This window comes from Oenanthe melanoleuca, chromosome 14 (genome assembly GCF_029582105.1).
Source record: "Oenanthe melanoleuca isolate GR-GAL-2019-014 chromosome 14, OMel1.0, whole genome shotgun sequence".
NCBI lineage: Eukaryota > Metazoa > Chordata > Aves > Passeriformes > Muscicapidae > Oenanthe > Oenanthe melanoleuca.
The window spans coordinates 3,555,002-3,566,549 of record NC_079348.1 but is presented as its reverse complement, the minus strand read 5'-3'; the positions used below and the strand labels follow the sequence as shown (position 1 = coordinate 3,566,549).

General features: G+C 49.1%; 1 protein-coding gene across 7 annotated transcripts in view; it reads left to right on the top strand.

The window, feature by feature from the left end:
- The first annotated feature begins 541 nt into the window (after positions 1–541).
- Positions 542–11,548, top strand: part of PDGFA (platelet derived growth factor subunit A) — a 36,878-nt gene continuing 25,871 nt past the window's right edge. For 4 of the 7 annotated variants that reach the window (XM_056503184.1, XM_056503183.1, XM_056503186.1 and 1 more), the window contains exons 1-3: positions 542–1,484; positions 2,602–2,698; positions 9,918–10,022. In XM_056503184.1, the coding sequence (XP_056359159.1) occupies positions 1,422–1,484; positions 2,602–2,698; positions 9,918–10,022 (265 nt within the window). In that variant the 5' untranslated portion in view covers positions 542–1,421. The remainder of the gene's footprint in view (positions 1,485–2,601; positions 2,699–9,917; positions 10,023–11,548) is intronic. The other 3 variants (XM_056503188.1, XM_056503189.1, XM_056503187.1) reach the window with 1 other exon arrangement.

The following is an 11,548-nucleotide window of genomic DNA, read 5'->3' as shown; positions in this document are numbered from 1 at the left end:
CGTGCCGTTTGGGGGGTGCTTTCGTATTCCGCACGGCTGTGCGTGTGTGCTGTCCTTCGCAATGAAGGCTGCGCCGCAACAGCGACGTTAAAGCCCGCACACCACAACCCTCCGCCGCTCTGCCCCTCCCCTTCTGCAAAAGGCAAGGCCCCCCCGCTAAAACAGAATAACAACGGTAAGAAAGCGCACACACACGCACACACGACCTCGCCGTGGCCATGGCGATCCGCTCTGCCTTATGTAAAGGCAGAGCACACGGCCGAGCCCGCCAGGTTCCACGGCGGCTGCTGCGCAGCAGCGCCCGCCCCTCCGCCCGGTGCCGCAGAGGGCCGGCGGCGGGGGCTGCCCCGCTCCCCCCGGCCCCTGCCCGCCGCCGGCTCCTTGTTTTCCCCTCGCAGTGGGCAGAGCCCCTGGCCCCGGAGCAGGCGCCGCAGCTGCCGGCACCCCCACGACTTGTTGTTGGTGGGTCTGGTGCCGGGAGTACCCGGGAGGAGGGGCGGGGGCGGCGCACGTTGGGGCGGGAGCGGTATATGCTGCTCCTCGCCGGGGCCACGCTCCAGACCAGCCACCGCTCCGGAGCGAGCCCTGAGCCTCCCTCTGCCTGGAGTTGCAGTTCGTCTCCGATCCCCTTGGGATTTAAACCTTCTTGCATATATATATATATATATTTTTCCCCTCCTTCCTCCTCCTCCTGTCTTTTTCTCCCGTGCAAAGTGGAGCAGGAACTGCACCAAGGCAGCCCGCGAGATCCTGCAATACTGCTCCGATTTGTCCCTGCTATTATTCCTAATTAATTATTATTTTTGACCTCGCCCCGAGCCGGGGAGGGAAGCGGGACCATTCTCGGCAAGAGAAACCTTTCGCTCCGTATATCAATAAAGATTTTTGATTTTTCCCCTCTCCGAGGAGGGGCCGGGTGCAGGGCAGGCACGGCGGGGGGGGCCGGCCCTCGGCGGAGAGCGCAGCCCCGCGGTCCCGGCGCGGCGCGGAGCGGCGGCCGCGGCGGGGGGAGGCGGCCCCAGCGCCGCCCGCGCGAGGGGGGCAGCCGCCCCAGACAGGTGATGGGCGTTTCGGCTGCGCTCCGGATCGACTCCTTGGGTTTCACTTTGGTCTGATCTAAGCAAATATGCAGAAGTACCGGCTGGTCTAGTCCTAAGAGCCAAGAGGAGCGAGCGAGAGCGGCAGAAGGGAGAGCAGCCACGCTCCCGTAGCGAGGGGAACGTACAAACAGCGGCCGCGCCGTCATTGAGCCACCGCCGCCCCGGGCAGACCCGACCCACCCTGGATGCGGAGGACCCCCGAGCCACCCCGCTGCCTTTCCCCTGAGGGATGGTACTGAATTCCTGCGCGGCAGGAGCCGGCCTGCAGCCCCTCTCCATCAGCGTTGCCTTCCCTCCGTGTCTAAAGTGCACTAGACCGCGATGAGGACCTGGGCTTGCGTTTTGCTGATAGGTTTTGGGTACCTGTCCTTTACCTTCTCCGAGGTAGGTGAGAGCGGCTTCCTGCGCTGCCGGTGCCCGGGGCGCGCCGCAGCCGGGGGTCGGGGGAGCCGCGGCGGAGGGCACGGGGAGGGAGCGGGTGCCCACCTGGGCTCGGCGGGCATCCCTGCGCCCCGGCCCCGCCGGGAGCGCTGCCCTGCCCCGGGCCCTGCGGGGCCGAGCCCGGGAGCAAGTTGCCATTTCATGCATGGCAGAAGCGAAGGGGAATGACCGTGCATTCCGCGCCCGGGCTGCTGGCCGCCCTTAAGAATTAATATGTATATAATATACACTATATATATAATAAATATATGATAAAATATCCACGCCCCGCGGGTGCCAGCGGGCTGCGGCTGTGCGGAAGCCGAGGGTGCGCGGAGCCGGGCCGCCCCCGCGGCGCCCAGCGCTGCACACGGCGCCCGCGGGCACCGCTACTGCCGCGGGCAGAACTCGGGTGAATCCCCCGCTCCCCAGAACACCCGCCCCCGGTTTGTGAAGCTCCCCCGGAGCAGTCGGGAGCTCTCCCTCCCGCCTGCCCGCAGGGGACGGAGGGGGCGCGGAGCCGCGTCCCGGGGTTGCTACAGGTGGCCCCGGTCGGGGCGAGCGCGGTGCTCGGCGCTGCACAGCGGCTGTAACTTTTCCCGGGACCCGGTCTGCTTGGCACTGGGAGCCGCGACGTGGGGCACTGGTAGGATGGCGGCGCCCCGTGGGACGCGGTTCTCCTCCTCCTCCTGCCCGGCTCGGGGGAGCCCGGAGCTTGCCGTCCGCCGGGGCGAACTTGGGCAGGCGCTGCCCGGGGTGGCTCCAGCCGCCGAGCGGGGCTCGGGCTCGGCGCTGCCGGGCACACGCTGCCAGGCGGGGCCGCGCGGAGCTGCCGCCCCACGGAGCCGTGGCGCAGTCTGCGCGCAGCCCCCGCGGGCGCGCAGGCGAGGGCGGCGGGAGCGCTCCGGCGCCCCGCGGAGCGCTGTGGGGAGGGGTGTGCTTGGATTTTCCCCCTGCTTCACCCCCACATGTCCCGCAAACACCCCGCACTCTCCCCGGCAAGCCCCGAGGAGCGGCGCGCCGCATGCCCGGCGCTGCGGGCGGGACTGCGCGGTGACCCGCGGTGTGTGTGTCTTTGAAGGAGGCCGAGATCCCGCAGGAGCTCATCGAGCGGCTGGCGCACAGCGAGATCCACAGCATCCGCGACTTGCAGCGCCTCCTGGAGATTGACTCCGTAGGTAAATTAGTCCCGTCCTCCTTCCTTCCGCGCCGACGGCCGCCGCCGCCCCGGGGGGAGGCCCCGCACGCCCCGCGCTCCCCGCACCGCGCCCGACACACCCGTGCGGGAGCGGCCCCCAGAGCCGGGACAGGGATGCGTGTCACAGGGAGGCGGCGGCCAAGGGGCCGATCGGGAATTTAAACTTCGTGGGGTTCAGGGTGGAGAGGGACCTTGTGACCCCCCCGTGTTTTCAGAGCTCTCTCCGTCTCGCAGCGGAGAAGAATTGCCATCAGGTTTGTTGTTGGTCTTGCATTGCTATGTTATCTTTAAACTACTGTCCTAGAGGTATTTAAAATATTTGAAACAATATTTATGAATGAAGTAATGTCTCTTCAAGAGCTGGGCTTTATTAAAAGGAAAATAAACCGTCCACGCTGATTTTAAACAGAAACCTGCATACGAAGCTTACTCTCAATAATACACTTTTTTTTTTCCCCCAAAAGAAAATAGTGCAGGGTTATTTTCTGCATCATTAGGCATGCAAATGGGTGTAGTGAGAACGTGCAGTTTAACAGATCGTTGCAGCAGTAAATCAGATCTAGAAGCATGGTATTGCTGGGTTCCTTATCGTTTGGTTTCACTTGATGCACTTTGTTCCTGGTGATTTCTTCCCTCAGTTGAGAGAGAATAAACCCGGCACCTTTGATGTGCCCAGGGGAAGCCTGTGTCTTGCTGAAGCACAAACATAGAGAAAAATGAATGAGTTTTTGCTTGCATTGGTACTGGGCCATCTCCTTTTAAACCATATGCTGTGTATTTTTGTAAAGTCTGTGCCAGGTTCAATCACCTTCATTCAGAGTTGCAGGATCCTTCTAGAGTTTAACTCACTGCTTTTTGTACAGTGCTCTGTTAACGAGCAGGAATGCACTAGGAACGTATTTTACAGTCATAGCTTTCAATTTTCATGTGATTAGGGAGCAAACATTTACCCATTACGCTGAAAATGGGAGTATTTCTGTCTTGCACAACACTTTACCATAGAGGCTAATTACTAATTACCAGGTTGGCATCGGTTTAATATTTTTGGAGAGCAGTGCTTCATCATTGTTGTTTATCACCACAATTAAAGAAACTTTCACAACAGGGAAGGGATATGCAGTTCATATTTCCCCACTGAAGGCTGTTTTGGACCAGACAAGTGCACTACTGCTAAAATTTTTTTTCCCAGTGAACTTGGTGGAGTTGGCTGCTGTTGCAGAAGGGCTGGATCTGAGTGCTAGCATTTTAAAATAGTGCGTGCTGCTCCTGCCTTTGAGTCAGGGTTCTGTAGCTACCAGAATACATTATTTTTTCAAATACCTCAGCGTAACAAGCACATGCTTCATTTTTAAATACCACTTAGAAGGAGAGCAAAAGTTCACATGGCTCCATTGCAAGAGAATTGGGCAGACAAGTGGGGCAACGGCAGGAGCTGAATAAATGGGTAGATGTAGCAGTGAAATTTATTTCAGAAAATAATTATTTACCTCGTGGCAAATATTAACTGGAGGATGCAAGACCGAAAATGGAAAAGGTCAGCCAGAAGTTTGCCCATTTCATTTTGCTGTTTTTTGCGATTTGTCAGTTTAGAAACCATTAGAGAAACAAGAGACATAAATATTTTACTATCTCACTGTGGAACAGTAATTCCTTAAGACATGAACTCAAACAATATTAAAAAATAAAACCAAAATATTCAGCCTTTCACCCGGTTCTTGCTTATGTGAGTGCTGCTTTTGCCTGTGTGCTAAGCTGTGCTCTGAGTTACTCAGGCATGGTTGGGTTTTCATGGAGTAGCCCGTTTTTACTACCCACATTTGCTTTTCCTGGGCACAGTCCTGCAGGCTTTACTGTCATGAGTAATTCTTACTAAAGGCTTATCAGAGTGACTAATGGAGTATTGAAATTGCTGTGCTTTCCTCAGTAAACAGGATCGGGCCTGTTTACTATATTTAGTATTAGCTTGAATTAGCAAATCAAATGTTTTCTCGTTGTCCCTGGTAAGATGATATTTCTGAAATATATTTCCTTAGGGCTGCAGTTGCCTTTAGGGAACAACCAGTTCAGTGAGGGCTTGTACAGTAGGTATATTTCTCTTTTATAGCATGTACTCATTTTCAGCTGAGGCTCAGAACAAAATCACTCCAATGACTATTCTCTCCCTCGTTTTAGTGCATGGTGTTGCCAGTCCTTCTGCATGTGAGTAGCCCTGTTTAAACTCAGTGGGTGGACTTGAGAATTAAGAATGATCTTGTAGGCTAAGAGTTTGCAGGATCAGGCATGCATGAAGAAAATGTCTGATATTCCTGAGTAACAAGGCAGAATCTGTGGAAAATGAAGGAAGAAGAGTAATTTCTCTCTCCTGCAATGCAAAACATATATTTTTAATTGGAAAAGTAAGTTTTGTAAGTCAGAGTGGGCAGGTTTTTCTTCTATTCTGACAGATTTGGTCTCTATATTGTAGCGCAGAGATGACTGATAACCCCTTCATAAAATTAGAAACCACACCCCCAGACCATCTGGCATATTACTTAAAGAAAAACACTACCCAACATGGAGCTTATCATTGTATTCATAAAAGAAAATCCAGGCCAGTTTGTCAGAGCCCGGTGCTGCGTGTCTGACTCTGAGGGTAAAGGCAGCATGAAAATTCTCAGTTTCTATCAGGAAATAGGGTCTTGTAGCAATTTGCTGAGATTGGGATCCAGAGGCAGTGACAGAATTGCCTTGGCATGAGGGAGAGCAGTCTGACCCTGTTTAAGGGAGAAAGCATGCACAGTCCCAGAAGTAGGCAGCTCTAGTGTGCAGTTTTACTACGAGCAGACTAAATCCCCAAAACGGGGGCATTTCCTCTGCTCTGCTTGTGAAGTTCTCTCTGGCTCAGCAGCGTGGTTTTTCTCCTCGTGCTTCACCTCTCCCATCTGTCCTGTGGGAGGTAGAGTTCATTTCATCACCTATTATGTTTGCCTCCTGCTGGGAACAGATTTTCCCCAAGTCATCTGCCTGCATGGGGAAAGGCAGGGCTGAGTGTGCCTCTTTGCACGGGTTAAGGGCATCCACCAGGGTCACCTTAGGCCATGAGAATTTAACAGCCTGTGATTAAGAACTAGCAGAGCAGCTTTTGTTAAGTGGGGAAATGTTCTAAATTAACTGTATATGTCCATGGAAAAAGTGTTAGGCTGCTGCAGTGCTCAGTCTTTTGGAAAATGTGCTGTTGACTTTGGGTTTTGGTGTGGTGCTCCATGAAGGACCTTGCAGTGCAGTGCTTTGGCTTCCCTTGCACCTCTTACACATCTATGTGTGGCCTGTGTTTTTCCTAAGACAGATGAAGGAAAACTCCTCCTGCTTGGTTGATCACACCTAGGTAAAGGAAAAAACAAAACCCAAACAAAACAGGATCTTGCGAGCTGCTACTTATATTTCCTTTAACAGATCAAAGTTGAAAACTTAATGACATCTATCTCTGCAGTTGAATGTCAGAAGGGCAAATTTTGTTTCAGCCAAAAAGAAGATCAAAAAAACAGACTGATGTAGCCGTGGGCTTTCTGGCTCTAGGACTGATTTGTAAGACAGACCATTTCAGTTTATTGTACCTTACATTGAATTCCTGAAAAAAAAAGAGATTATAAGAATTTCCTAAACTGCTGCTGTTGGTACTAGAAGTCTTGGATGTGTACTTGCTGGATGCACATCAAAGTGAAATCTAGAAGGGTTTGCATTAAGACTGCATGTGTTGGGAGTTGTACCTCACATAAAATAGTTTGGTAAGAAGATGGAAATGCAAAAGTATGAATTGATACATAGAAAATAGCAGCAAACTTAGGATGCTTTCCACATGCTTCTTGAGTGAGAAGAGTAATCATGTATTGGCAGAATGTCACAGGAGCTCTGTGATTTATATTCCATGACCCAGTGGAAAATTGCCAATCTGACAAAAAAGAACAATTTCAGCTACACTAATGGATTGACCAAGGCTAATTGCAAGAGGTTTTGTGCCCATCATTGATATGTTGTCAGTACATAAAAGATTACAGAGAAATTTCTTGATTGGCTGCCATGAAAACATTTTTTTATTATTAAATCGTTAAAAGAAAGCTGCACTAATCTGGCTCCGTGCAGCATCCTCCATCTTCACTTGGTGATGAGCAGTGTTGGAGTTCTAAACTAAGAACCACCCATTTCTAGGCTTTCTGCTCTAAACCTCATTTTGTGAGGTGCTAAGCACCCATAAACTTGCATTTCCTTTGCTGAGAGCTTATCCTCACCCTGCAACTAAATCAGTACATTGGAGGAAGAACTGATACAAATTCAGTATCACCCTTCCTTAAAGTCAAACTAGAGAGTGCTCTTTGTAGCATTGTGGTTTTAATGAAATAAAAGGAGGTCTTCTGGCCACACTTTCAGAGCTAAGTATGAGTTTCAAAGCTGACTTGGTGATTTTTCACTCCTGCTTGGACAAGACTCCAGTTGACTTAAACATTGCTTGAAGTGCATTGATTTTCCCATTGACTTCACTGGGAAATGGAATTCCTTCCAAATGCCTGTGGGAATCAGGGGGGACACTTAGTGCCTTTAGCATTCTGGTGTCTTCTGGCTCCAGCCATGCCCCATGATTCTGTTTATTAAACCAAACTTGGATGATGTGTTGATAGAAATAATACAATTTGTGTTATATAACGCACTGAGGTTCGACTGGAACTTGTTCTGCTGAGCTAGCTGTGTAGATAGATCTCTTTTTGTAACCCTCACAGAGAAACATGAACTTAGGAACTGCTGTAATGCTTAAGATGTGTTTTGAGACAGTGAGTTACAGTGTAGGCCAGAGGCTTTCTTCACCTTAGGAATCATCTTTTAAACAGCACACCTTCTTGAGTTGTCATTTTGCTTTCTAAATGTGGTGATGGAAAATGGCTAATGGCAGCTGAGTCGAGCACTTCTGTGTAAGCACATGACTTAACTCCCTGACTAGCTGATCATACCAGTCCTTTGGTTCTCACCAGCTTCTTCACAGGAGGCAGTGAGGGATCCTGCATGCTGGCAGGGAGCTGTGCCAGCATTGCTGAGTGTGGGATTAGGAGCCATGGCCCAGCCCTGCTGTAGCCCTGGCAGCCCTGCCAGCTTCCCTTCCCAGCCTGATGCCTGTGCCCACCAAGCAGTTGGGATTAGAGGCATTACTTTTGTGTTTAATCTCCTTATAAACACTGTTTGCTTGTGCTCGGACATGCTTCTTGCTCTGAGCCTGGCTTGGAGCTCGGGCTGAGCAGAATTCATGCTGCTGTCGAGTATCACTTCATTGCCTCACATTGAGGCAGAGGTTGTGACAACTTGAAGCTGCCAAAAAGGAGGTCAGTATCAAGGTGCTGGGTGGCTGAGTGCTAGGAAACAGAAGAGGGCTGGAGGCACATCAGAACGGATCCTCATTTTGCATAACGCCATTTGGGATCAGGTGGATGGCCTGGTGCCATTGGAATGGGATGTGGGAGACCTGGCTCCACTCCCCAGCTCAGTTGCAAACTTCCTGTGGGATCTCTGGCAAGCTATTTTATTTATACCACTGATGAGTTTTCTGTCATTGCTGTGTTGCATGACAGGACTGGGACTGCAAATAAGGCCCAATACCAGCTAATTAGTCTGGTTCCAAAATTTCCCATCAAAATCTATGGGAAACAAGTACCAGATATAGGAACTAGGAGCCAATTTACTTGGATAAATTGACACTGTATGTTTCACAATTACTAATTTAATACAAAAACCTGTTCAGCTGATAGGGAGAATAGACAGGACCAGTGAGTGATCCTGGCACTACCTCTTGGACCTCTGATTTTATCTTCTCTTAGCTACTTAGAATAGTATTTTCCAAGAAGCAATGATAAACCCTGAGATGCAGAACTCTTTCTAAGGTGCTGAAGATCCTGCTGTCTTCACTTCTCACCTGGCTGTACAGGTGATTTCACAAGCTGCACGTTCCTTAGGGCACAATTTCTTGGAGGGAGGAGAAAAGGAGTTGGTTGTTTTGTGCAGCAGAGCCTTATGATGTGTGTTACTAATAAAACTGAGATTAAAACAAGTTCCAGAGACAGACAGCTGTGTGTACAGAACAAACTGGAAGCAGGGAGTGTGACAGTGCAGAAGATGGGAGTGTAGGGTGTTGGCAGCTTGCAGAGAGGGTAATTGAGCACTGTGTAATACCCTTTTGCATTTTTTTAGAGCATGTCGCAGCTTTCTTAGGAGTCAGCAGTGAAACCTTGGAACTCTGCAGTGATGTTCCAGAGGACACTCCAAGCAGCAGAGTGGTGCCAAACCCCTTAGTTTGGGTGTCCTGGGGTCTGTGTGCAGCTCTCTGTTTGGTTCCTCCTTCCTGATCCCCCGTTTGCAGACTGTGCTTGTGGTTTTCAGACCCCACGGCATGGGACACGACCTGAACTGCTTCACTTAACAAACCCAAATAGTTGGAGCAGTTATTTTGTTGTTTTTTATGATAAATGAAATGCCAAGTTTTCCATCTTTGCTTTTTCTCATGGCCCTTTAACCCATGTGGTAGGCTTATTTAGGGAACAAGACAAGCCTGGATGCAGTCCCAGAGTTTGCAGTAGCTTCAGATGCCCCTCCAAAGGTTAGGATACTTCACAGGGGATTTGTTCTGCAACAGAGAGGCTAAAAGGAAACCCATGCTAGTTACTTTTTGCTTTTGTATCTGTCCTAGTACTGCCCTGAAAACCAAGCAACAGAAAATTTACAGAGGAAGCATTGTTGCTGTTGGGTCTAATACCATATTGTCTACTGTTGCCTCTTACCAGAACTTCAAAATGTTTATAAGAAACATTTCACATGCAGGATTATTGTTCCTATTTCTACACCTTTCCAGTAAGAAAAGCCATATTATGCCTTTCACATAAAAATGCAACTGTTTTACTTTAGATATGGTTCTCTGCCACAGTGTGTGCACTGTTTCTGGGGGCTTTCAGTAAAATGGATATTGGAATTAAATTGTGCATGCTCTTACATGACATTCAATGTCTGTGTCTTTCATCCTCGCCTTATGCCCTTGCAATTGCATTACCAGAGGTTACATTAGATTAATTGTAGCAGGATTTGTTCCTGTGCCTGTGATCAGCACAGATTTGTAACAGTGGGACAGCGCTGTAGCAACACCGGTGCAATTAGCATACCTGAGGTTTGACATTTTGTTTCTGTTCTAGGATATGATGATGTCTCAGAAACAAACTTGAGATCTTACAGTGTTCACTCTGCTAAACATGTGCAAGAGAACCGTCCTGTGCCCATTCGCAGAAAAAGAAGCATTGGTAAGAAACAAGCTATTTGTACTTTGGGAGTGAAAGCAGAGGGGGTGCTTTTGGTCAGCCAAGCAGGACACTTCACTGGAAAAATGTGACATGCACAAAGGGAAAAAAGGGCCATTTCTAGCTTCTGCCTTTCTTTTTGCACAAAACAAGCCGTTGCCTGAGAAGCTGTCTTCTGGAGGATGTCCATAGGAGACAGACATGCACAAATTCTTTACATTCACTTTCTTGTTGCAGCATGTTGGAAAGCTAGACCTCGGTTAGAAAATGCTGTGATATTCAATGTATAATTCATAGTGTGGGGAACAACTACAGCAGTGTGCTTTAAAAAACATCAACAGTTGGTAGAGTTTTCAGTACAGAAGCTCCACAAAGGGAAACAGCTTGACTCTTTATTCACAAGAAAAATACAGTTTATCCCAAAAATTAAAAGCCATTGATGGAAACGCCAGGGCATTGATTTCCATCTCTGTGTAGGGCACCAGGCATGTTTACAGGGGATTTTATCCTGATTAATAATGATGGTGATCCAGCAAAGCCCAAACATAAATTTAAAACAGGGATGTACGAACAGGATTTACATGCAGTGCTTGTTCCCCTGATTAGGTGTGAGTGTTCCACCATTCCACTGGAGTGTGGAAAACATCCACAGTGCTATCCACGGTGGGTAGTTCAGTGTGGTGGCAGGCAGAGATGGCCCAGCTTGCTGCCAGCAGGGATTTGCAGTGTGAATTGGCAGCTCTGGCACGTTGGCTGCCTGGGGAGAGCAGCGGTTCTGAGGCAGCCGGCGGCGTTGGCACCTCACCCTGCGAGGTGCTGGATGCCTCCCTCCACAGGCACTGGGAACTGCCTGTGCTCAGTAACTTGTGGGAGTTGCCAGCTATCTTGCAGTATTGCATCTGTTAATTTTCTTGAGTTCATGGCACTGGGGGCTGAGAGTAAGAATTTTCACTCTGTTTAGTCTATTGAAATGCATCTCTTTTGAAACTAAGCCTAGATTTCTATGTTGCAGGCACAGGCTAGGCCTGAGCTTCTTGTACTTAAAAACTAAGTGAAGAAGTGCAGGCAGTGTTCCAGTTCCCTGACACATCTAACCCAAAGCTATCACAAGCTACCATTGCAAGGCAAAAAAAAAATAAATCCCAGATGTCTTTGGAGAACTTATCAGCAAACAACTTGTCCCTGAAATTGCTATTTTTTTCCAGACTGTTTTGAAATATCAGCTTGACTTCTTAAACAGTCCCTAGGTTGATGATGATACATGGTTTGGATCATGGCAGCATCACACAGTAGTACAGAGCTACTCTTTATAATCCTAAACAAGCTCACTTTACCTGACCCCACCAGGATATTGGTTTAACTGCAAGTTTTTCAGTCATGCTGCTCTGGTGGTTTTGCATTATTCAAGAAATAACAAATTAAATAAACCCCACCATGTACAAAGCTTTGATGACTTAAAAAAAAATGGCAGTTGCCCTTTGGAATGGTGGTTGAACCAGACTCCCTGATGTGGGGATGTTAAAGTTCTG